The sequence below is a fragment of the Diabrotica virgifera genome, chromosome 5 (assembly GCF_917563875.1).
Source record: "Diabrotica virgifera virgifera chromosome 5, PGI_DIABVI_V3a".
Classification (NCBI taxonomy): domain Eukaryota; kingdom Metazoa; phylum Arthropoda; class Insecta; order Coleoptera; family Chrysomelidae; genus Diabrotica; species Diabrotica virgifera.
The window spans coordinates 2,746,863-2,771,554 of record NC_065447.1 but is presented as its reverse complement, the minus strand read 5'-3'; the positions used below and the strand labels follow the sequence as shown (position 1 = coordinate 2,771,554).

Genomic DNA, 24,692 nt, shown 5'->3' with positions numbered 1-24,692 from the left:
GTCTGGGCTGATTATCGGAGAATAGGCCATTTTTGGGAAAAGTTATTTACCAGCAATTTTATTGCTGGAATCGAAGCTTATGATTATATATATTAATAATATAGGTATGCAAAGTCCGCAGATAGTGTGCTACTTTTTTTATAAACAAAATGGCGCCCGAAAATCGTGTTTTTTTCAATTATTGCCCTATAACTCCGAAGATTTTAACTTTACAACAAAAATACTCAAATAAAAATTCACCGTGATTAAATTCTGCATAGAGACGTGTTTTTCCGGATCTGCTCCGACGAAAATTTTCGTCGGAAAATGCAGATTTTCCCAACAAAATCTTTAATTTTCAAATAAAGTTTTAGATAAGTAATTATCTACCAATAATTAAGTAATTTGGTGACTTAAAAGCCTTCTTGGTTTAGATTATAGTTCCAAAAGCTGGTGAAAATTGAACGAATATTTTAGCAACAATTCAATTGTTAATTAATAATTTACGGTCGCAATAATAACCAAAATAATTATGATACACTGATCAAACTTTGAAATCTTATAAGCCTATTTAACATTTTGTCGACAAAATATAAATTTTTTTATTTTTTTGCATAATCTTTAAATGTTAAAAAAAATAAATATAAACAAATTAACGTTTCTCAAAAAGTTTTTATTATATTATAATTTTAAAAAATAGCTAAAATGCGCATTTCAAATATCTTGAAAATGAATGCTTTAAAACTTTTTTGCAACCATTTGCAAAAAAGTTATGAAACAGCAAAGTAAACATAGGATTGCTACGGTGTTTATAATTTTTTTTAATTCTTTCAAAGCTTAGAAGTGAGTTTAAAGTACAAGCTAATTATTTACAAAAAAAATCGATTATCAGTTTAATAGTTATATTTTAATTAAAGATTATAAATATATTTTTTTGTAATTTACACGCACGAAAGTAGAATCATACAGTACTGTAGCCAAAAATTTTCACTCGGAACGACGACCGGCCGCGCGAGACGTACACTTTTATAAATAATACATGCTGCGTGTCAGTCGCTTCGAGTGAACATTTTAGCTCCGACTCTGTATCAGGCCTACTTTTGCGCTAAAAATTACAACAAAAAGTATTTTTAATCTTTGATTAAAATATAACCATTGCACTAATTTTTGACATTCTTTGTAAGTAATTAGATTGTACCATAGACTCACTTTTAAGCTTTGAAACAATTAAAACAAATTATAAACAACGAAGAAATCGTATATTTACTTTGCTGTTTCATAACTTTTTGGCAAATGGTTGGAATTTTTTTTTAAAGCATTCATTTTCAAGACCTATGAAATATGAGTTTTAAGTATTTTTTAAAATTAGAATATAATAAATAATTTCTGAGAAATGTTAATTTGTTTATAACAATTTTTTTAAAACATTTAAAGATTATGCAAAAAAATGAAAAATGTATATTTTGTCGACAAAATATTAAATAGGCATCACACCTTAACAATCTTTCTAAGTTTGATCAATGTCTCATGATTATTTTGGTTGTTATTGCGACTGTAAATTGTTAATTAACAATTGAATTGTTGCTAGAATATTCGTTTTATTTTCACCGGCTTCTGAATTTATAATCTATACCAAGAAAGCTTTTATTTCACCAAGCTATATAATTATTAATAAATAATTACTGGCCCAAAAAATTTATTTTAAAATTCGAGATTTTGTTGGGAAAACCCACATTTTCCGAGGAAAATTTTCGTCGGAGCAAATCGGAAAAAACATGCGTCTATGTAGAATTAAATTGGGGTGAATTTCTATTTGAGTATTTTTGGTGTAAATTTAAAATCTTCGGAGTTATAGAGCAATAATTGAAAAAAATACGATTTGTCGGCGCCATTTTGTTTATAAAAAAAGTAGCACACTATCTGCGGACTTTGCATATCTATATTAATAATATATAGGATCTTATAATTCGATTCCAGCAATAAAATTGCTGGTAAATAACCTTTCTTTGTACTTTACTAATTATACCAGCGTATTATAACTATTTTCTTTTTCAAAATTTATAGATTATGCAAAAAAAGAAAAATTTTTATTTTGTCGATAAAATATTAAATAAGCATCTCATCTTTATAAGTTTGATCAATGTATCATGATTATTTTAGTTATTATTGCGATCGTAAATTGTTAATTAACAATTGAATTGTTGCTAAAATATTCGTTTAATTTTCACCGGCTTCTGGAATTATAATCTATACCAAGAAAGCTTTGATGTCACTAAGTTATTTAGTTATTGATTAATAATTACTTACCTAAAACTTTATTTGAAAATTAGAGTTTTTGTTAGGAAAACCCGCATTTTCCGAGGAAAATTTTCGTCGGAGCAAATCGTGAAAAACATATCTCTATGCAGAATTTATTTGGGGTGAATTTTTATTTGGGTGTTTTTCTTGTAAAGTTAAAACCTTCTGAGTTATAGAGCAATAATTGAAAAAACTACGATTTGTCGGCGCCATTTTGTTTATAAAAAAAGTAGCACACTATCTGCGGACTTTGCATACCTATATTATTAATATATAGGATCTTATAATTCGATTCGAGCAATAAAATTGCTGGTAAATAACTTTTCCATGAATTTTGCTAATTAGCCCAGAGTATAGATACTTTTATCGCATACATTTCGTTTTTATCAGTCACAGCCTTAAAATAATATTAGGTAGCACTTTTGTACAGGACAACAAATAATAAGACATTGTTCTTTGGGTTTAAACAAGCGCTTCCATATATACAGAAAAACGTCTGGAAGCAAACAATATTAAATTGTTAGTTCATTTATGTGCTGCATACTGTGTGTGAAAAAATAGTTCTGAAAGAATGAATGGAAATAAAATATTGTGTTCTATTTAGTTAGTAAGTCGTATTTATACTTAGAGAAGATTTATAGGCAAAATCTTGGTCCAATGCTATTTAAATGCATTAATTTTTTTCGAATACTCAGAAAACTAATAAAAATTTTTGAAAAATTTAAACGCAGAAAGAGATTACATTATTACCGAGGGCCAAAAGTTTCTGAAAACATCTATTGGCTCCGTGCGTCTCCCCTCTACGTACAGTCACGTGATACGCTGTCAGATTTTGTAAGGACGTTTTAACATTGAGTCTTATGGGATTATTTTGTTAAACTTGAATATTTTATTTTGTAGTGATAATAACCGAATACAATTGTTAGAATTCATTAGTTATTAATTTATACTGTAATTTATAGTGCAACAAAATATTTTCTTTTTCGTTAATAAATATTTATTGACATAAACTGCGATAGTGAGGTAATGCATACAAAATCAAACTGATAATCAATATTGGAAAGTGAAGAATTTATAGTGCGTTTTTATTTTCTGTTTATATTAATACATAATATCACTAGCGTGACACGGCATTTTTTTAAATGTCTTATTTAAACATACACAAAGCGTCCTTATAAAATTTCAAAAAACCGCCACCATGAGCAGGTCGGTCGATTTTGCTTTGACACTTTGTTAACGCTCGGAGCGAATAATATTTATTTTAATAAGGTACAGGGATAAAAAAAGAGAATATTTAGTCTGATTTTTAAGTTCAAAAATTTCATTCAAAAGAAACCTTTTGTTTATTCTAAGGGACTTTCAGCCCTCGGTAATAATGTAATCTTTCATTCTGCGTTTATATTTTTCAAATATATTTATTAGTTTTCTCAGGATTCGAAAAACTAATGCAATTAAATAGCATTGGACCAAAATTTTGCGCCTATCCCCTTAATTGTTCTTGTTATCTTGTTATGATACATTCGCAAATAAAGTTTCAAGGTTGATTAAAAAAACAGAAATAACATTGAATTTTTTTAAATCACTGAAAGGGTGGTCGTGAACTGCAATGACGAGGTCGACATGGGGGGGGGGTGTTCGTATGTAAACGACGAATTACGATGGAGGGGAGGGAGGGTATTAAAAAGTTCAAATTTCTTACGACGTAGTTTATGGATGCCCCTTACTTCATTCCACGTTGTCCAAATATTGTATTTGTCTACCCAAATTGGTGGACAACAAAACTCAAAATGTTTCTTGTTTTATTAATTAAATTAGTAAGAAGACATCTGTGGTTGGAATTGAAAAATATGACCAGTAATAATTACATTATAGATTCCTATTCCTTTTGATATGTTTTAAGTGAAAAGAAAAAATTTAATAACAAAAATCTGTATTACCACGGTTAAAGCGTTAACTTTAAAGGGGAGTTTGTGCGACACTGATTGTCGTACAGCCCGAGCTAAATAAGTGTTCAAAGCTCTCCTTCCCATATTTTCTTTTGTCATATTTATTCTTAAATTTTTCACAAATATTAAATTTTAGGTGAAAAACCGAAAAAACTGCGTTACAAGTATGTATATGAATCATAACTTCCAAAAGTATCACGAGTGGACGGGTGGGGTCTATCAGGACATATTATTAAATATATCAAAACCAAAAATTTGTTCCAAAAATACCGCCATTAGTTGGAGTAAGCAATTATTGAAAGGTACTAAAAAGGTTATTTTGTATAATACACTACTCCAAGAAATTAACGAACCACCATAAAAATGGGTCATTTTTGATGTCTCGAATTTCCTAAACCTGTTGTCTGATTTAAGTGATTTTTTTAATATGTTATAGCCTTATTCTTTAACAATATCACTGTAATGATATTGTGGCAATTTGTGTGCAAGTACTTGGAGTGGATACGAGAAACGATCGTGCGCGAATAGCAGAGAAATCCTGCAACTTTCTTAAATAATTCATTGTCAATTTAAATCGTCAAATTGACGTATATTTCATATCTACTGTCAATGAAGAAGAAAAATTATGTTGCTCCACAATATTAATATGATATGCAATTATTATACAGGGTGTTTCATTAGGAAACGGAAATACTTTAATTGTGAGTAGAGGTCACCGAGTTGGTTTTAGGTATACTACATTTTTTGCCCTACCGACTTTAATAACGAAGTTACAGGGTGTTTTATCGATTTTGCCAATTTCTTTCCTAAGCCATAACTTTAGAACCACCCTGTATATTTTTTGGTATTTGCTAGACATGTGTCTCATCCAAAACCCAAACGACCGACATACTAATCACAAGAAAAATCCAGGTCCGGATTAACAAAAAAATATAAAGTAATTGTGACCTTAAAACAACACCCTATATATTAAAATTCTGAAAATTTGTTTGCATATTTGAAAAGAGCACAAAAAACTAAGTCTAATCGTTCACTTCAATTTTTCGGCCAGACAATTTTATGACTTTAATTTTAAAATTATATTGAATTTTTTAAGATCTCTGACATTAAAAAGAAGGTATTATTAACTTTTAATTGTAAATTATTAAAACTATTGAATAAATATTTATTTTAAAATTAATCAATACTTATTTACCACATTAAACGACCCAATTATTAATCACAAGAAAAATCAGGGTCCGGATTAACAAAAAAAAATAAAGTAATTGTGATCTTGAAACTTTTTTCAAAATTTTCAAAATTTGTTCGCACATTTGAAAAGACCCCAAAAATCTGAGTTTATCGGTTTGCTTTAATGTTTTGTGAATGAAATTGAATGACTTTAATTTTGAAATTAAATATATGGATACTTTTATTAAGAACACTGAAATTAAAAAGCAGATTTTTAATTTTTAATTTTCCCTTTTAACAATAAATTATTAAAGTTATTAAATAAATACCCGTTTTAAAAATAATCAATACTTATTTACGACATTCGAACGACCCGCTTACAAATCAGAACAAAAATCCAGGTCCGGATTAACAAAAAAATATAAAGTAATTGTGACCTTAAAACAACACCCTATATATTAAAATTCTGAAAATTTGTTTGCATATTTGAAAAGAGCACAAAAAACTAAGTAATCGTTCACTTCAATTTTTCGGCCAGACAATTTTATGACTTTAATTTTAAAATTATATTGAATTTTTTAAGAACTCTGACATTAAAAAGAAGGTATTATTAACTTTTAATTGTAAATTATTAAAACTATTGAATAAATATTTATTTTAAAATTAATCAATACTTATTTACCACATTGAAACGACCCAATTATTAATCACAAGAAAAATCAGGGTCCGGATTAACAAAAAAAATAAAGTAATTGTGATCTTGAAACTTTTTTCAAAATTTGTTCGCACATTTGAAAAGACCCCAAAAATCTGAGTTTATCGGTTTGCTTTAATGTTTTGTGAATGAAATTGAATGACTTTAATTTTGAAATTAAATATATGGATACTTTTATTAAGAACACTGAAATTAAAAAGCAGATTTTTAATTTTCCCTTTTAACAATAAATTATTAAAGTTATTAAATAAATACCCGATTTAAAAATAATCAATACTTATTTACGACATTCGAACGACCCGCTTACAAATCAGAACAAAAATCCAGGTCCGGATTAACAAAACAATATAAAGTAATTGTAACCTTGAAGCAACACCCTATATATTGAAATTTTCAAAATTCGTTTGCACATAGGTATGAAAAGACCACAAAAAACTAAGTTTAATCGTTAGCTTCAATTTTTTGGCCAGACAATTTAATGAATTTAATTTTGAAATTATGTCGAAATTTTTAAGAACTCTGGGAACTCATAATAAAAATTTCGAAAGTAATGTCATTAAATTGTCTGTACAAAAAAATTAAAGCGGGACATTAAACTTAGTTTTTTGTGCTCTCTTAAGGTGTGAAAACGTATTTTAAAAATTTCAATATACAGGGTGTTTTTTCAAGGTCAGAATTACTTTGTATTTTGTTGTTAATATGGACCTGGATTTTTCTTGTGTCCTGCTGTAAATAATAAATGATTATTTTTAAAATTAGTATGTATTCATTAACTTGAATGATTTATTAATAAAAGTGCTTTAAAAACCTGCTTAGTAATTTCAGGGTTCTTAAAAATTTAAATATATTTAATTTCAAAATTAAAGTTAATAAATGTTTGCACAAAAAATCAAAGTGAATCTATAAACTCGGATTTTTGTGGTCTTTTCAAATGTGCAAACAATTTTTGAAAATGTCAATATAGATGGTGTTGTTTCAAGGTCACAATTACTTTGTTTTTTTGTTAATCCGGACCTGGATTTTTCTTGTGATTAATAATTGGGTCTTTCCAATGGGTTAAATAAATATTGATTCATTTTAAAATGAGTATTTATTCAATAAATTTAATAATTTATAATTAACAGTTAATAATACCTGCTTTTTAATGTGGAGTTCTTAAAAAAATTCAATATAATTTCATAAAATTTGTCTGGTCGAAAAATCGAAGCGAACTATTAGACTTAGTTTTTTGTGCTCTTTTCAAATATGGAAACAGATTTTCAAAATTTCAATATACAGGGTGTTGTTTTAAGGTCACAATTATTTTATAATTTTTTGTTAATACGGACCTGGATTTTTCTTGTGCTTAGTATGTCGGTCGTTTGGGTTTTGAATGAGAGATATGTGTACCAAATATTAAAAAAATATACAGGGTGATTCTAAAGTTATGGCTTAGGAAAGAAATGAGCAAAATCTATAAAACACCCTGTAACTCGGATATAAAAGTCGGTAGGGCAAAAAATTTAGTATACCTAGAACCGCCTTAGTGACCTCTATTCACCATTAAAGTATTTCCGTTTCCCAATGAAACACTCTGTATAAAAATAAATTTAATTAATTGTATTTACTACATACAATTGTTTACCTTTTAATAACATAACCTTAATATTACTTTTTCTTCTTATAATTTTTTTGGGCTACGGCCTTGACCATTGTCCAGTAACCAGGACTAATATGATTGGCAAATATAATTAAAAGTGTGAATAAAGTTTCAGAGCGTAGAAATAGGTGTCGCTTTTCCGAACTGGCACTGTCCCAATAATGCACATATGGCACGTTCTTTATTTAATATGTTGATTGAGCCATCTAACATTTATTATTACATAGCACATAGGGCAAATTTTTCTTCTTTCAATTTAAGGATTTTGATAGAAAGGGAACAATATTCTAGCAAACAAAAATGTAATAAATTTTATTACAAATATAAATCTTTTGTACTCTTTACAACTCTTCCTTAACTACAATCTGTCTCTTTAACATTCGATTTTTTGTTTTGACGAAACTTTGAATAGTTGAACGGCCAGGGAAGGGATAATTTAGAACCTTAGTTAAATACTTATAGAACCTTGCGTTACTCAACTGCATTATAGAATAACCGACTGCAAAATCATTGTCAGACCAAACTGCTCTTGTATTACCAAATAATAACTTGAGCTGAGCTTTGGAAAACACATTCGAAAGTGTTTTATCGGACAACCCTTCGCTATCTTGTGATCTTAACTTTACTAAAGTGTTGTCGTGTTCTTTCAATTGTTTCTTTTTCTGTTGTATATCTGCTTCAACCAAATCGATTTTCTTCTGTATAGCATCATTAGATTCTTGCCAAAGTTGTAAATTTTTAATGGTTTCGTTTTTTTCTTTTTCTTGTTGTGGTTTACTGTATTCAATCGATATGATTTCTATAATTGGAGGCAGCTGGAGGATAGCAGCTGTAGGTAAGTTGAGTGTTGGTAAAGCATCAGGATCCAGGATTTTTACTATATATATTAAAGCTCCTACGTCATTTATTTCAGTTAAATATGCATTGTCATCAAAGTGGTTTGAACAAATGGCAACTAGAAAAAATAATGTAACTAATATAATCTAGGCTAGAACAATATATGCTGAATAATGCATATCAGATTTAACAGGTTAAGTGTCAGACTTTTTTCAGAAAACTCAAAATATTGTATATGTCTACCCAAACTGGTGGAGAACAAAACTCAAAATTTTTCTTGTTGTACTACCAATTGGGTGTACAACAACGATTTATTAGTTAAATTAGTAAGAAGACATCTGTGGTTGAAACTGAAAAATATGACCTGTATTAATTACATTATAGATTCATATTCCTTTTGATATAATGTTTAGGTGAAAAGAAAAAATGTAATAACAAAAATCTGTGTTACCACGGTTAAAGCGTTAACCAAAAGCGTTAATTTTAAAGGGGAGTATACACTCATGGGTGTGCAACACTGATTGTCATACAGCTCGAGCTAAATAAGTGTTTAAACCTCTCCTTCCGATATTTTCGTTTGTCATATTTATTCTTAAATTTTTCATAAATATTATATTTTAGATCAAAAACCGAAAAAACTGCATTACAAGTATATGAATCATAACTTCCAAAAGTATCACGAGTGGACAGGTGGGGTCTATCAGGACATATTATTAAATATCTCAAAACCAGAAATTTGTTCCAAACATACCGCCATTAGTTGGAGTAAGCTATTATTGAAAAGTACTAAAAAGGTAATTTGTGTAATACACTATTCCAAGAAATTAACGCGCCACCATAAAAATGGGCAATTTTTGATGTCTCGAATTTCCTAAACCTGTCGTCGGATTTAAGCGATTTTTGAAGTGAAAACTTCTTTAGGGACGTTGTGCGATTTTTGGATAGGGGATAAAGCGTTGAATTCGCGACCGTCATTGCGACCGTCATCGCTTATGCTAGATATTATTTGTATGTATATATAAATTGTATAGAAGTATTTAAATTTAAATGTAAAACATATTTTACAATGGGGAAAAAGGATTTATTTCGCGACCGTCATCTCTTCAGCGAACTAAATTTTGTACGTATCTATATAATGTACAGTAGAACTCCAATTATCCGGACTCCAATTATCCGGATCGCCAGTTATCCGGATCAGATTGAGAAAAAGAAAAAATCTTGTAAAAAAATGATTCATTTTACTGTGATTCAGTATTGTGTGTCAATATTACGTAATGTAAACTTTATCATTTACATATTGTTGTGTATACTATATTGTTTTTCATAATAAATACCGTATATGTTCTCCATTGTGTTTGGCTGTAATTACGTTTCTTTTCCGGAAAAGGCCTTTTTCGAGAAAAATCCAATTATCCGGATTTTTGATTATCCGGATCGGGTCCGGTCCCAATTAATCCGGATAATTGGAGTTCTACTGTATATGTATACATAAATTGTATAGAAGTACTTAAATTTAAAATATTCTTGAATGAGGAAAAATATTAAATTAGCGACCGTCATCGATTTGACGAAATAAATTTTTGAGTGAAAATTTCTTTAGGGACGTTGTGCACTTTATAGATGGGAAAAAGTATTGAATTAGCGAACGTCATCGCGACCGTCATCGCTTCGGCAAAATAAATTTTAAAGTGAAAACTTCTTTTGGGGACGTTGTGGACCTTTAGATGAGGAAGAAGTATTGAATTAGCGACCTTCATCGCTACCGTCAGCACTTCGAAGAAATAAATTTTTTAAGTGAAAACTTCTTGAGGGACGTTGTGCACTTTTTGGATGGAAAAAAGTATTAAATTAGCGACCGTCATCGCTTCGATGAAATTGATTTTTGAAGTGAAAATTTCTTGAGGGACGTTGTGCACTTTTTGGATGGGGAAAAATTATTAAATTAGCTACCGTCATCGCTTCGACGAAATAAGTTTTTGAAGTGAAAACTTCTTTAGAGACGTTGTGCACTTTTTAGATGGTGAAAAAGTATTGAATTAACTGCCGTTATCGCGACCTTCACTGCTTCCTCGAAATACATTTTTGAAGTGAAAACTTCTTTAGGGATGTTGTGCACTTTTTGAATGGGGGAAATACATTGAATTTGCGACCGTCATCGCTTTTGTTGTGACATCCCAACCAGAGCCGGATTTAAGGCAGTGGGGGCCCCTGGGCAGAATTGGTGTGAGGCCCTACCTCCTACAACAAATTTTTGTTATGACTATGGTATGGTTAAAGTCCGGGTACTTTTCGAGATTTTTTAACTGAAAATTCCTTGATTATGTCGGACATGTCTAGGCCTAGGATTGCTTTAAGGCATTGTGTTCAATGCTCATTATAAAGAGATGGTTCAAACGCTCTTGGCCTATCATAGACCGAAGTCTATTTTTAATTAACTTAAATTTTTAAAATGATCTCTCTCCACTGCAGTTGGTTACCATCAGAACTAAATATAAACGAAGTGTCACTACAACGTTTGGAACCGCATCATTTACATTTTTCTCTTTTAACCGTCGGTACATTTGAAGTTCTTTACTTATATTTGATGAGCCCATTTCCTCTTTAAATGAATTGAAAAATTCTACAAATTGTACTAGTTCGACACCTAGTTTTTTTATCTAAATCATTGCTATAATTGTCGTTAAGCTTCAGTGAGTGAGCTTCAATTTCATTGGGAGTTTAATTTTCCAAATAATGTAAAAATCCAAAATTGGAATGAATGGATTCATATGCCGAAAGCCTATGACTTGAAGAGGAAATGAAGTGATTTATAATAGCTATAAAATTTTGAGTCCTAAATTTCTCTGATTTTGTCATTTCAGTCTCTGAAATATTCCTTAAAAGAATATAAATTTTTTAATTGATTTAAGTGCCGCCACTCCTGAATTAAGGTCAATATTTGGATCTTGAAGAATACGACTTGTGCTGTTTATCCTCTCTAAAATTTCATTCCAAAATATTGCAAATATCCCTGTTTTCAGTAAACACACTCGATTATACAAACCATTTGTATCGCTACGGGCCGGTTGTTCGAAAGCTAATCAACAATGATCATTATCAAACATTTAATTACTGTCACCAACTGTCAATGTCAACTTTGTTTGGGTTGCTGAAAACATAATATGAAATTACTTAATCAATTATGTTAATAATTGTTATGTTAATTGATTAACTAATCTCATAATTTTAATCAATTATGTTTTCAGCAACCCAATTAAAGTTGACATTGACAGTTTTGGTGACAGTAATTAAATATTTGATAGTGATCATTGTTGATTAGCGTTCGAACAACCGGCCCTAAGAGTTTCAAATTGTTGCCCATCATCTTTTGAAATTTTGGATAATACTCCTTTAATCTGATTATAACCTTTTAGTTCTTTTGCGGCATCACTTCTAGACGACCATCTAGTGGTATTTACTCTTTTTTAGGAACAATAATATTTCTGCCATGGTCAGCGTGTCTCTCGCTTAAACACGTTTTTAAACATTCGATTAACAAGTTGTATCTATATGTAGAGGAAGTGAAAAATACATAGGGTCATTGATTATTAACCTACCCAGTTAGTTGTAGTAGTTATTAATCAATGATAGGGTTCATACAGTCCTTACAAAAATTAAAGAATTCTATGGCAGCAGGACAACACTTCGCTGCAGCTTTAGCAACTAAATTTAGAGAGTGGGCGACACATGGAATCTACAACGCCAAGATATTGTGTTATCTAAATTTTAGCTGAACACCATTGTATTTTCCACTCATAACTGACGCATTGTCGTAGGTCGTAGGACTGTTCCCTGCAGCTTTTCAAATCGATATCATCTTCTTGCAAGAATGTCTTAAATATATCTTCTGCTTTATGACCGTAACTTGCCAAAAATACATTTATCTACTCTATGTCATATTATGTATCAGTTTTTAGTTTGTGAAAACTATCACTATAGATAGCAGTGCGTGAAGTAACAATGTATTTTAAATGGGATTTACTTTTTCGCACACTTTCAATGGGTTTTTGGCACACTTTCATATAACTAAATATCCTTAACTTTCGCGTTGTCATGGTGATGACAATATGAGCAATGACTTACAACAAAATTGTTGACAGTTTTGTGGTTTGAAAGTAGTTAGGATTTTTAAATGTCAAAGTTCTAAAAATTGTAGAATAGAAATGAATTCCAGTGACGAAGAGTTATAGTTTTTTTATTTGTTTACCGAAGAGTAGATAAAATATTGTATGAAACTGTGCGTGAAGTACTTTTGCGAACTTACGCTATGTACGCTCCGTTGTCGCTCGTGCTCTAAAAATCGCGTGCGTTCGCAAAAAGCATACTTCACGAACTGTTTCATAAATAACTATTATAATAGGAGAGAAATCTTCCATATAACGAAATATTACAGTTAATTGATTGACAAAAATTATTCTATGTGAATAATGTGCTGATTTTTTTAAGTTTGCGGCTTTGTGGGGGCCTCGGGCAGCTCCCCAGCCTGCCCCCCCTTAAATCCGGCCCTGATCCCAACCGTCATCGCTTCGACGAAATACATTTTTGAAGTGAAAACTTCTTTAGGGACGTGTGTACTTTTTGGATGGGAAAAAGCATTAAATTAGCGACCGTCATCGCTTCGACGAAATACATTTTTTAAGTGAAAATTTCTTTAGGGACGTTGTGCACTTTTTAGATGGGAAAAGTATTAAATTAGCGACCGTCATTGCGACCATCATCGCTTCGACGAAATAAATATTTGAAGTGAACAGGTCTTGAGGGACGTTGTGCACTTTTTGGATGAGGGAAAAAGTGTTTAATTTGCGACCGTCATCACTTCGCTGAAATAAATTTTGTACGTATATAAATTATGTGTATGTATACATAAATAGCATAGGGCATACGCATCGCGTGTATGATATAGGTATAGCACTTCTTTTTGGATGGGGAAAAGCATTGAGCTCGTAATTTATTTACTATAAGAAGTTTTCACTTCTGTCGGCACACCCACGAGTGCCTTCAATTTTTTTTTAATATGTTATAGCCTTATTCTTTAACAATATCGCTGTAATGATATTGTTGCAATTTGTATATTGCACATATGGTGTAAAACGTTCTTTATTTAATATGTATGTTGATTGAGCCATCTACCATTTATTATTACATAGCACATAAGGCCAACTCTTTTCTTCTTTAAATTTAAGGATTTTGATTGAAAGGGAACAATATATTCTAGCAAAAAAAATGTAACAAATTTTATTACAAAAATAAATTTTTTGTACTTCTTACAACTCTTTCTTAACTATAATCTCTCTCTTTAAAATTTGACTTTTTGTTTTAACGAACCTTTGAATACTTGAACGGGCTGGGAAGGGATAATTCAGAACTTTCGTAAAATACTTATAGAAACTTGCGTTACTCAAATGCCTTATAGTATAACCGACTGCAAAATCATCGTCAGACCAAACTGCTCTTGTATTACCAAATAATAACTTGAGCTGAGCTTTGGAGAACACATTCGAAAGTGCTTCATACGACACCTCCTCGCTACCTTGTGATCTTAACTTTATTAAAGTTTTGTCGTGTTCTTTCAATTGTTGCATTTTTTGTTGTATATCTGCTTCAGTCATATCTATTTTCTGCTGTAAATCATCATTAGAATCTTTCAAAAATTGTAAATTTTTAATGATTTTGTGTTTCTCTTTTTCTTGTGTTTTACTGTTCGTAATCCATATGTTTTCTGCAGCTGGAGGTAAGTTGAGTGTTGGTAAAGCATCAGGATCCAGGGTTTTTATTATATATGTTAAAGCTCCTACGTCATTTATTTCAGTTAAATATGCATTTTCATCAAAGTGGTTTGAACAAATGGCAACTAGAAAATATAATGAAATTACATAGTATAGGGCAATATATGCTGAATAATAGTCTAGTAAAATAAAATTACACTAACATGTAAATCAAAATGTAAATTCGTACAGGTTGAAACAAATTTTATATCAAAGTTTAGGTGGGTACAAAATTGGTGGTATTTCAAGAAAGTATCCAAATCATACAAGGGGATCATTGTTTAAATAATAATTAAAAAGGGGTCATTTTTGCAAAAAATCTACTTTTTTAACTGCTGAGGTAATTCACTTATTAATGAAGGTCTATGGGATTTTTCTCTGCAAAGTTAAAGGCTAAATCTTTCACATAAGACTTACTAAATTAAATTTGACTCCCTATTTATTTAAATAATTGTATATAAAACTTTAAAAACAAATTTGCAAATAATTATTTTTAAAGTTTTAAATAAGCACTATAAAATCTTATTTTACAGACGAAGTTGCGCTATGTTACCAGTATTAAGCAAAAAAAAATTGGTCGAAAAATATTTAATATTTTTTGAGATATTGAATTTGTTTATTAAATGTTACCATATTTTCAATTGCAAAAACGCGGTTGTTGCCAAAGAAATATTCACCTGCATAAGATCTCATTATTTTTATTTTTATGTATATTTTCGACAAATGTATTGATAAATTCAAATTTTAATTAAACTTCCCCCTAAAATGGCACTTGAATTTATTCAAATTTGTTTATAATTGGTTTTTTAATAACGTCGCGGGGATTAAATATTTTGAAATGCCGTTTCGATAATTGGGTTCCTGAGAATTTTTCACTAATTAAAAATTTTTTTTATCTTTTTTTCCTCTTCTTTTTTTTTTCTTGGAGTTATATTACAACGGGCTTTTAAGGTTAAGTTTCATTAAGAATGTCTAATCTCTAAGTTGTAGATTCTAGACCTAAAAATATTAAGACTGGTCTAAAATCGCTTAAATAAAATGTGGCTACTTACTGAGTTACAGGGTGTTTTATTTAAAAATTATTTTTACCAAATACTTTCAAACTATTTGTCGTATCATTATCATACTTGGCAGAAATTGTGGGTACTATAAAATCTACTAAATTGTGATAAATAAAAGTTTCTAGCTACTACCAGAGGCGTACGACAGGGGATAGTTAATGGTTGACCCTTCCCAAATTCTACGCCACTGAGGGAATTACTATTTTAGCGAAATTATTTCTATGTAAATAATATTCTCTTTACTGGTAACGATTAAGTCATTAGTTTTCGAGATATTGGACGTTAAAAATGAAACGGCAGTTATTTTGATTCATTCATTCATTCATTAATTTTAAACTTCCAATATCTCGCAAACTGATGACTTTATCGATACCACTAAAATTATTTACATACAAAGTATTGGAGAATCGAAAAATTTCCCTAAAATAGTAATTCACTCAGTGGCGTAGAATTTGGGAAGGGTCAATCATTCACTATCCCCTGTCGTACGCCTCTAGCCCCTGGCACTAGCTAGAAACGTTTATTAATCACAATTTAGTAGGGTGTATAATAGCCACGCTTTCTGCCAAGTATGATAAGGATACGTCAAATAGTTTTAAAGTACTTTGTAACAATAATTTTTAAATTTTTAAATACAACACCCTGTAACTCAGTAAGTAGCCACATTTTATTTAAGAGATTTTAGTTAAATCTTAATATTTTTAGGTCTAGAATCTACAACTCAGATATTCGACATTCTTAATGAAATTTAACCCTAAAAGGGCCCGTAGTAATATAACTCCAAGAAAAAAAAGAAGAAAAAACAACAAAAAAATTTTGTTAATTAGTAAAAAATTCCCAGGAACCCAATTATCCAAACGGCATTTCAAAATACTTAATCCTCGCGACGTTACTAAAAAAATACAAATTATAAACAAATTTGAATAATTTTCAAATGCCATTTTAGAGGAAAGTTTAATTGAAATTTGAATTTATCAATACATTTATCGAAAATATACATAAAAATAAAAATATTGAGATCTTATGCAGGTGAATATTTCTTTGACAACAACCGCGTTTTTGCAATTGAAAATATAGTAACATTTAATAAACAAATTCAATATCTCAAAAAATATTAAATATTTTTTGACCAATTTTTTTTGCTTAATACTGGTAACATAGCGCAACTTCGTCTGTAAAATAAGATATTTTATAGTGTTTATTTAAAACGCTAAAAATAATTATTTGCAAATTTGTTTTTTAAGTTTTATATACAATTATAATAAATAGGGGGTCAAATTTAATTTAGTAAGTCTTACGTGAAAGATTTAGCCTTTTAACTTTTTCAGAAAAAAATCCCATAGACCTTCATTAATAAGTGAATTACCTCAGCAGTTAAAAAAGTATTTTTTTTTGCAATAATGACCCCTTTTTAATTATTTAAACAATGATCCCCTTGTATGATTTGGATACTTTCTTGAAAATATCTTTTGTACCCACCTAAACTTTGATATAAAATTTGTTTCAACCTGTACGAATTTACATTTTGACTTTTTTTATTTTATTTTATTAGGCTATAATGCATAACAGAATTAACAGGTTAAGTGTCAGACGTTTTTCCTGAAAACTCAAAATATTGTATATGTCTACCCAAATGGGTGGACAACAAAACTCAAATTTTTGCTTGTATCCACCCAATAGAGAACTGGCACATTTTTGTTTTATTACATAATAATGTTCAGTGTCGTTTAAAAATAAGATTTCCAAAATTTCACATTTCTCCTGCCTCATATAAAAGTATACAGTCGAACCTGCTTATTGGAATAGCCTTCGTGCCAATCAAAAGTATTCCTATAACCGGGATATTCTAATAACCGATCATTGGCCGCTAGTAGAAACGTTTCGGGACCTCAAATTTTTATTCCTTAAACCGGGATATTCCTTTAAGAGGCATTCTAATAAGCGGGTTTGACTGTATATCATTTTATTTATATTGGAGTTTTATGCAGGTTTTGAAGAGATAGTATTGAATTGTGCGTTTACTATGGAAAATAAAAGTAACTACTATAAGTATTGTTTAGTACAGTTTATCCACTAATAATTTTCCAACATAATCAGCAGTCATATTGATATCAAAGAGACCGGCTTTCGAATCAAGGTTGTCAGATATATTTCCTAAAATTCCCAAGTTTACATATTCTGAAAATGTTTTCCCTACTTTAGTATTCAATTGTTAGTCATTGACACTGTTAGAAAGATAATATGAAAAAATTCTTAAAAAATATATAAATTAGTTAACTAGGTAATACTTAAAATTTCAATGGGCTTTCACTAATAAATTGAAGCAACTTTGTATATATTATACTTTAAAGAAATTTTGGAGTATCGGCAACATTGTAGTCTGGACAAAATTAAGAAGCTCCTTTTACATTGACGTTGCCATGTTGATGATTTTAGATAAGAGACAAGGTATTTATTAAGAATTTGCTTTAATGTTAGTAAAACAAGTTTAAACATCGAAAGTATCAAATTTTAAGTAATAAAATACCAAACTGTGATGGTCACATCCATTACTTATATATTTCGTTCAATTCAACAACAAAAGAACACTATTAGTTTATTAGTATTAGTTCTTCCCTACTCTGCCTAACGTTAACTTGGCATCGTTTTTCACGATAACAACACCGCGGAACATCTGTGTCTCTACAACCAAAATTTGTTCATCCAACAGTGGCGGAGTTGTAACTGTAAGGTTAGGTTATATTTTGCTACTAAATAATTAATCGAATTAAAAAATATCGATTTGCACGTTCAATGTGAACTCGTTTAAAATATATACTGGAATGACTGATAATGCAATTGTTTCGGGAATTCAGAAATTAACAAAAATAGGGTATAAGACGATCTATAAAACTGTTAAATTAGGAATTGTTATATATCATTCCTTAAAACGAAAGCGACGAAATAAAAAACTGAGTAGGGTTGACACTGCTGCAAAGGACGTTTATCAATGAACAGTTTATAACTTATTAGTTTATTATAAAGAAAATAGGTAGATAGTCCATATTGTGAGGACGTTCCAATGTGAAAAAAATTATAATTCGATTTCTTTGCAGATTCCTGTTCAAAAATATCCCCTTAAACATATCTGAAGGGCGCCGAGCTATTTTTTTGTGCAGAATTTGTTTCAACAATTTTTTTAACTAAATTTAAAACATCACCTCTTTTGCTCCAAAATATATATTTTTTTAATTTTTTGGTCACTCTAAACAAGACAGGTACCCTGTCATTTTTCTCAAAAGTTGATAGTTTTCGAGTTACAGGCGAATCAAGTTATAGGCGATCTGAAAAATGCGAATATACGCATATTAGAGGCTTAAAAACTGATATTTAAATTATTATTTTTGAAGTTGTCAATAGCTTAAATTGAAGTTTAAACATTCATTTTCAAGATTCTGAATAGTAATCGGGTCTAACTTCAATTTAGACCGTTGTTCTTTAATTGTTAATTATGCGCGTCCATCCGATTTTATGCCGTATACTATTTCAAAAATCTCTTATTTAACCCTCAAAAACATTTTTTTTTTAGATTTTGTAGGCCATTCTACACACAAAATATTTCTTTTCATTTTTCTGAGAAGTTCATAAGAGATTTCTGAAATGGTATACGGCATAAAAATCGGATAGACGCGCATAATTAACAATTAAAAAACAACGGTCTAAATTAAAGTTCGAAACGATTTCTGTTCAGAATCTTGAAAATTAATGTTTAGAATTCAATTTAAGCACACGATGACCTCAAAAATTATACCTACATATGAGTTTTCAAGCCTCGAAAATGCGTATTTTTGCTGTTTTCAGATTTTAAATCGCTTAGAACTCGAAAACTATTAACTTTTTTAGAAAATGACAAGAAACCTTTTTGGTTTAGAATGACACAAAATAAACAAAAAATGTTTTTCAGAACAAAGCAAAATAAGAGATTTTTGAAATAGTATACGGCATAAACATGAATGTGATTGATGCGCATAATTAACAATTAAAAAACAACGGTCTAAATTGAAGTTAGAAACGATCACTGTTCAGAATATTCAAAATTAATATTTAAACTTCAATCTAAGCTCTTGAGAACCTCAAAGATAATAATGTAAATATAAATTATATATGAGTTTTTAGCCTCCAAAATGCGTATTTTCGTATTTTTCAGATGTTAAATCGCCTATAACCCGAAAACTATCAACTTTTGAGAAAAATGACACAGTAACTTTCTTATTTAGAGTCAGCCAAAAACCTAAAACAATATTTTTTGGATACAAAAGGTGATATTTTGAATTTGTTTAAAAAATTGTTTAAACAATTTCTGCCCAAAAATTTTGATTTTTCTTGAAATATGCGTTTGATGAACTGATCCTTTTTCTTAATTTCCACGCCAATGGTCGGCATTTACATCAAAGAATCTCAAAAGCCGACACTTGGCAAACTGACTTTGGAAAAAGAATACCATTGTGTTAAAGTACCACCATTAAAACCCCCAATATCTTTGTTACCATCGCTTTCAAAAGTTGTAGAAAAATTGGTCAAAATCCGAATGATGACTTTATTACAAAAACACGATTTACTTTCTTCCTGCCAATTCGGTTTCCAGTCATTAAAAAGTACATATGATGCCATCTTCGAATTCATGGAAAACTATACTTAGACTTAAATAACGATTATGTTGCTGCTGCAGTTTTCTGTGATCTATCTAAAGCCTTTGACTGTGTCCATCACAAAATACTTCTTAATAAACTGGAAAGATATGGATTTAGAGGCACTGCTCTAAAGTGGTTCAGTTCATACTTAAAAGACATGCCAGTCTGTATCAATCAATGAGCACCATTCTAGTAATATCTTTATTAATTGTGGCGTACCTCAAGGCTCTGTCTTGGGTCCTATCTTTTTCTTGATCTATTTTAATGACATAATTAACCTCGATATTAATGGCCAGTTTACTATATTTGCAGATGATACCACAATTTTATGGCAAAACAAGGACTCTAAAGTACTGAACAAGATTATTAGTAGTGATATGCTAAAAATCTTAGAGTGGTGCAAAGCTAATCATTTGACATTTAATTTTTCAAAAACGAAATTAATTTCTTTTAAGAATGATCTAAACAACATTACTCTGGGTAATGAAGGCATTTGTTCTGATACTGTTAACAAATTTTTAGGTCTATATATTGACAATAAACTCAAGTTTGAGCAACACACTGTATATTTAAGCAAAAAGATATCATCGGGTTGCTTTGCTGTCAAATCAGTTGCACACCATTTGGATTTCAAGATTGCAAAAAGTGTTTATGTGGCCCTGATTGAATCTAATTTGAGATACAGTATTGCCTTTTGGGGTAGCTGTTCTCTTCATCATTTCAGTAGAATCTTCATGCTACAAAAGAGAGCACTTAGATATTTATGCAAGGTCAAGTTTGGTACATCATGCAGGCCTCTGTTCCGGAAACATGGTATCTTGACACTTCCTTGCATATATATCGTTGAATTAGCGTGCTTAATTTTTAAAAAACACAAAGAGGATATTCGGACAGATTCCCTTTATAACACTCGTCTAACTTACGTTATTCCACTTCCAATTCCCTCTTCTACATTAATTAAAAAAATCATTTATTTACACTGGAAAGAAAGTGTTTAATCACCTACCACTCAATATAAGATCCTCAAGCAATATTTTTGTATTCCGAAGAGCAATCAAGAAGTTTTTATTATCTAAGTGTTACTATAGTATCGAGGAATTTTTTGAGGACAGTTGCGCTAATTGATGGCTTTTTTTATTATGGAAGTTTTATAGTTAGTATTTTAATGTATCTTGTACTGTGTTTGTACTATACCACGTTGTGTTTTATAAATGTAAACCCATTTTTAGAAACAATAAATTCTCTCTCTCTCTCTCTCTCTCTCTCTCTCAATAAAATATTTATTAGATTACCAGTCGATAAGAAATGGTGTTTATTAAAGTGGTCACATGCATGTTATAGGACAGGGGTGGCCAAACTGTGGCTCGCGAGCCACATGTGGCTCTTTGAAGGATTATTTGTGGCTCTCAATACATGTACCTGAATTACTTTTAATTTTTGTGTTTTAAAATGACTTAAAGATTGACAACAAAAAATATAAAAGACTGTGTAACATTAGACTTAGACAAGGAGATCCCTTGTCATCGTTGCTAATTAATTTGATCTTAGAATAGGTAATAAGTAAAATATTATCTGAGCTGACAGGGGGATTTGCAAATCGAGGATCAAAACTATTGATGGCCTTTGCTGATGATCTAGGTGCAGTCGCTCATTCTACAAGAGACGTGAGAGAGGTGTTTTCACAACTAGTGAAAGGAACAGGTAGTCTGGGCCTTCGAATAAATGAATAGAAGACGAAAAACATGAAAGTAACCAAAAATCCAAGACCAAGAGTTAGGCAGAACATAACTATTAATGATCACAACTTCGGAGTAGTAAAAGAGTTTAAATATCTAAGGGCAGTAATCACAGATGACAACCACATATAAACAGAGATCTCAGAAAGAATAACTGCGTGGAACAGAGCATCATACTCCCTATCATCATTATTAAGATCTAAGCTACTAAAAAGCCAATCTAAATTAAGACTGTATATCAGTTATTCGCCCAATTGTTACATATAGGAGTGAAACATAGACTCTACATCAGCGGCAAAAAAATAAGCTGCTGGTGTTTGAAAGGAAAGTTCTCAGAATGATATTTGGCCCTCAAAGAGATGAATTGACAGAAGAGTGGAGAAGGCGCCGCAAAGCTGAATTAATGACTGTATGGTACTGAAAACATCGTAAGAGATATAAAAGCGAAGATAAGATGGGCAGGTCATTTGGTAAGATCAGAGGAAGACAGAGTGTTAAAGACAGTGTTTTTTGAGAGACGGTAGAAGATCAGTTGGCCGTCCCAGAAAAAGGTGGAAAGACGATGAATAATTGAAGTATTCTGAATTAGTAAAGTCTGCTTGTAGAATTATTTGCATATTTGAAACAACGATGTGAACCATTTTATTTCACTTTAAAGTTCGTGTAGTCCAAACAGTATAAGAAAAATTAAAAACCTTTTTTACACTTTTTAAATAATTGTTTAATTGCGGCTCGCGAAAAATTTCAAATTTTGAAAAATGGCTCGATTATCAAGGAGCTTGGCCACCCCTGTTATAGGACATTAAAGACATTTTAGTTCATTCTCAAGGTCTTCATGTATGTGAAAATAGTTTTATATTGTCTGTTGTCTGCTTAATAGTTTTTTTAATAAATCAAGTGTATTTTGAACAAAAACAAAATATAACTTTTGGTAGATGTACATTACAGATTGAATTTTTTATTGTACCATGTTTACCTATACAATATTTTTCTGAAACTGTTTTTACTATATAATTAAAATAAACTAATGATAATAATAAAGATTTAGGTATGTTCATAACGGGTAAGTTATCAGACTGCCCTTTAGAAAAACCTCTTTTGTCATTTTAAAAAAATTGTCCTAACAAAAATACTCAAATATTATGAAATATGTAGTTCACAGCAACCATAAAAACTGAGATACACCTTAAAATGACTACAACAAGTAAACAAATATTAAACCAATGATGGCACATTTTGGACTGGCTGCTATAGTTTGAATTTTGTCTCCTGCGGGAGGATAGGGCCCAACTTGGGATGTAGCACAATAGGAGAGAGAAATTTCAAAATACCAAAAAACAAGTTAACCCTTTTTAATAAATGTCTGGATAAAACATTTTTATATTTTGAGTGTATTGAAAATGTTCATACTCCAAATAAATAAATAAGATGTTTCATTCAGCTATATTATTGTCCACTCTCTTCGGTGGACAAGTTTTAAACCTTTCCACTTTAATGTTGAGTATCACTTGACATTGATTTTGTTACACCAGTTCCAGTGTTGAGTGACATTCGACACAGTATAATAGTTCTTTTTGTGGATAATATAGTTAATGTGGATAATAATTACTGTAATAGTTCTTTTTTAAAATGGAGGGATTTTTTTAGTAAAATTTTTGAATCACAATTGAAAGAAACATTCTATATTCGCAAGATACTTTAATTATTCAATTAAATCTAATACCGGTAATTGTCCAGAGATGGAACGGAGAAGTTAAAAGACAAAATTTTAGCCTGGGGTTGGTGGAATAAAAACCAAAAAGGTTTGGAGTGGAAAGGGTCAATGTACTAATATTGGTTTTCCCATGACAATAAATAAAGAAATTAATGAGTCTGGCACAACTGAGCAGTTTACAGTGATGAGTGCCCTAAAATCCCGCAAAAGATGAAAAACATTAAGTAGTGAGTACGAGATAAAGCTAGTTCTCATATCGACGGCGGAAAGGCAGGACCTCGTAACTGAAACATTTGTATAAAATGATTTACTTCGGTTTTCGCTTTAGAATAAGTGTATTGGCACTTATTAAACAGCGGTAACAGCTGGGAAGCCTTATTTATTTATTTAGTTATTTACGGGCAAGCCCAATTCAGAAAAATATTATTACAAAAAAAATATTACAAGGACAAAAGCAAAAACATAAACAGTGTCAACACAAAGAACAAATATTACAATATCTATTGGATAACAAAGCTAATAAGTTAAAGGAAAAAAACATTACGATATAAAAAACAAACAAAGTTTAAGCTTAAAAATTGCTGATAGAAATTATATCATTAACATTGTATGTTCAACAAATGGTTTTTGAATCTATCCAAGGAATTGCAGAATATATTTAAGTCATTTAGAGAATTCGCAAGTCTAAGTGTTCGTGGTAAAAAATTGTAAGTATAGTTATATCTATGGAAGCTTATGTGAAAAGTTTGGGTTTGTCTTGTTGACCGAATAGGTACAAAAAGACTAATTTTTGACAGATCGGGACAGCTACTATTACCATTAATAATGTTGAATAAGATTGTCAGATCTTTTCTTTTTCTACTGGTTTCTAATGAAGTAATATTCAATAATAATTCCATATCCGTGTAGCTACGATATATATGTTGTTTAAAGGGTACGTATCTGAGAAAGGTATGCTGAACTCTATCAAGTTTATTTTTATTAACTAGATAATATAATAGATATATAGATCTAACTGAGCAATATAAAATTTTCATTGAATTTATATCTGTGAAATCACGAGATGTTCTTTTAATGAAACCAAGCATTTTCATAGACTTATACATACAGGTTAATAACATAG

The 24,692-nt window shown here is 30.3% G+C and overlaps 1 protein-coding gene across 3 annotated transcripts in view; it reads right to left on the bottom strand.

Moving 5' to 3' along the window:
• Window positions 1-24,692, bottom strand: part of LOC114333470 (uncharacterized) — a 35,975-nt gene that overhangs the window by 4,400 nt on the left and 6,883 nt on the right. Inside the window, exon 4 of one of the 3 annotated variants that reach the window (XM_028283355.2) lies at window positions 8,043-8,702. The exons of 1 other annotated variant lie outside the window; for it this stretch is intronic. In XM_028283355.2, the coding sequence (XP_028139156.1) occupies window positions 8,089-8,702 (614 nt within the window). In that variant the 3' untranslated portion in view covers window positions 8,043-8,088. Of the gene's footprint in view, window positions 1-8,042; window positions 8,703-13,842; window positions 14,475-24,692 lie in introns of those variants that run through there. One more of the 3 variants, XM_050652225.1, reaches the window with a different exon arrangement.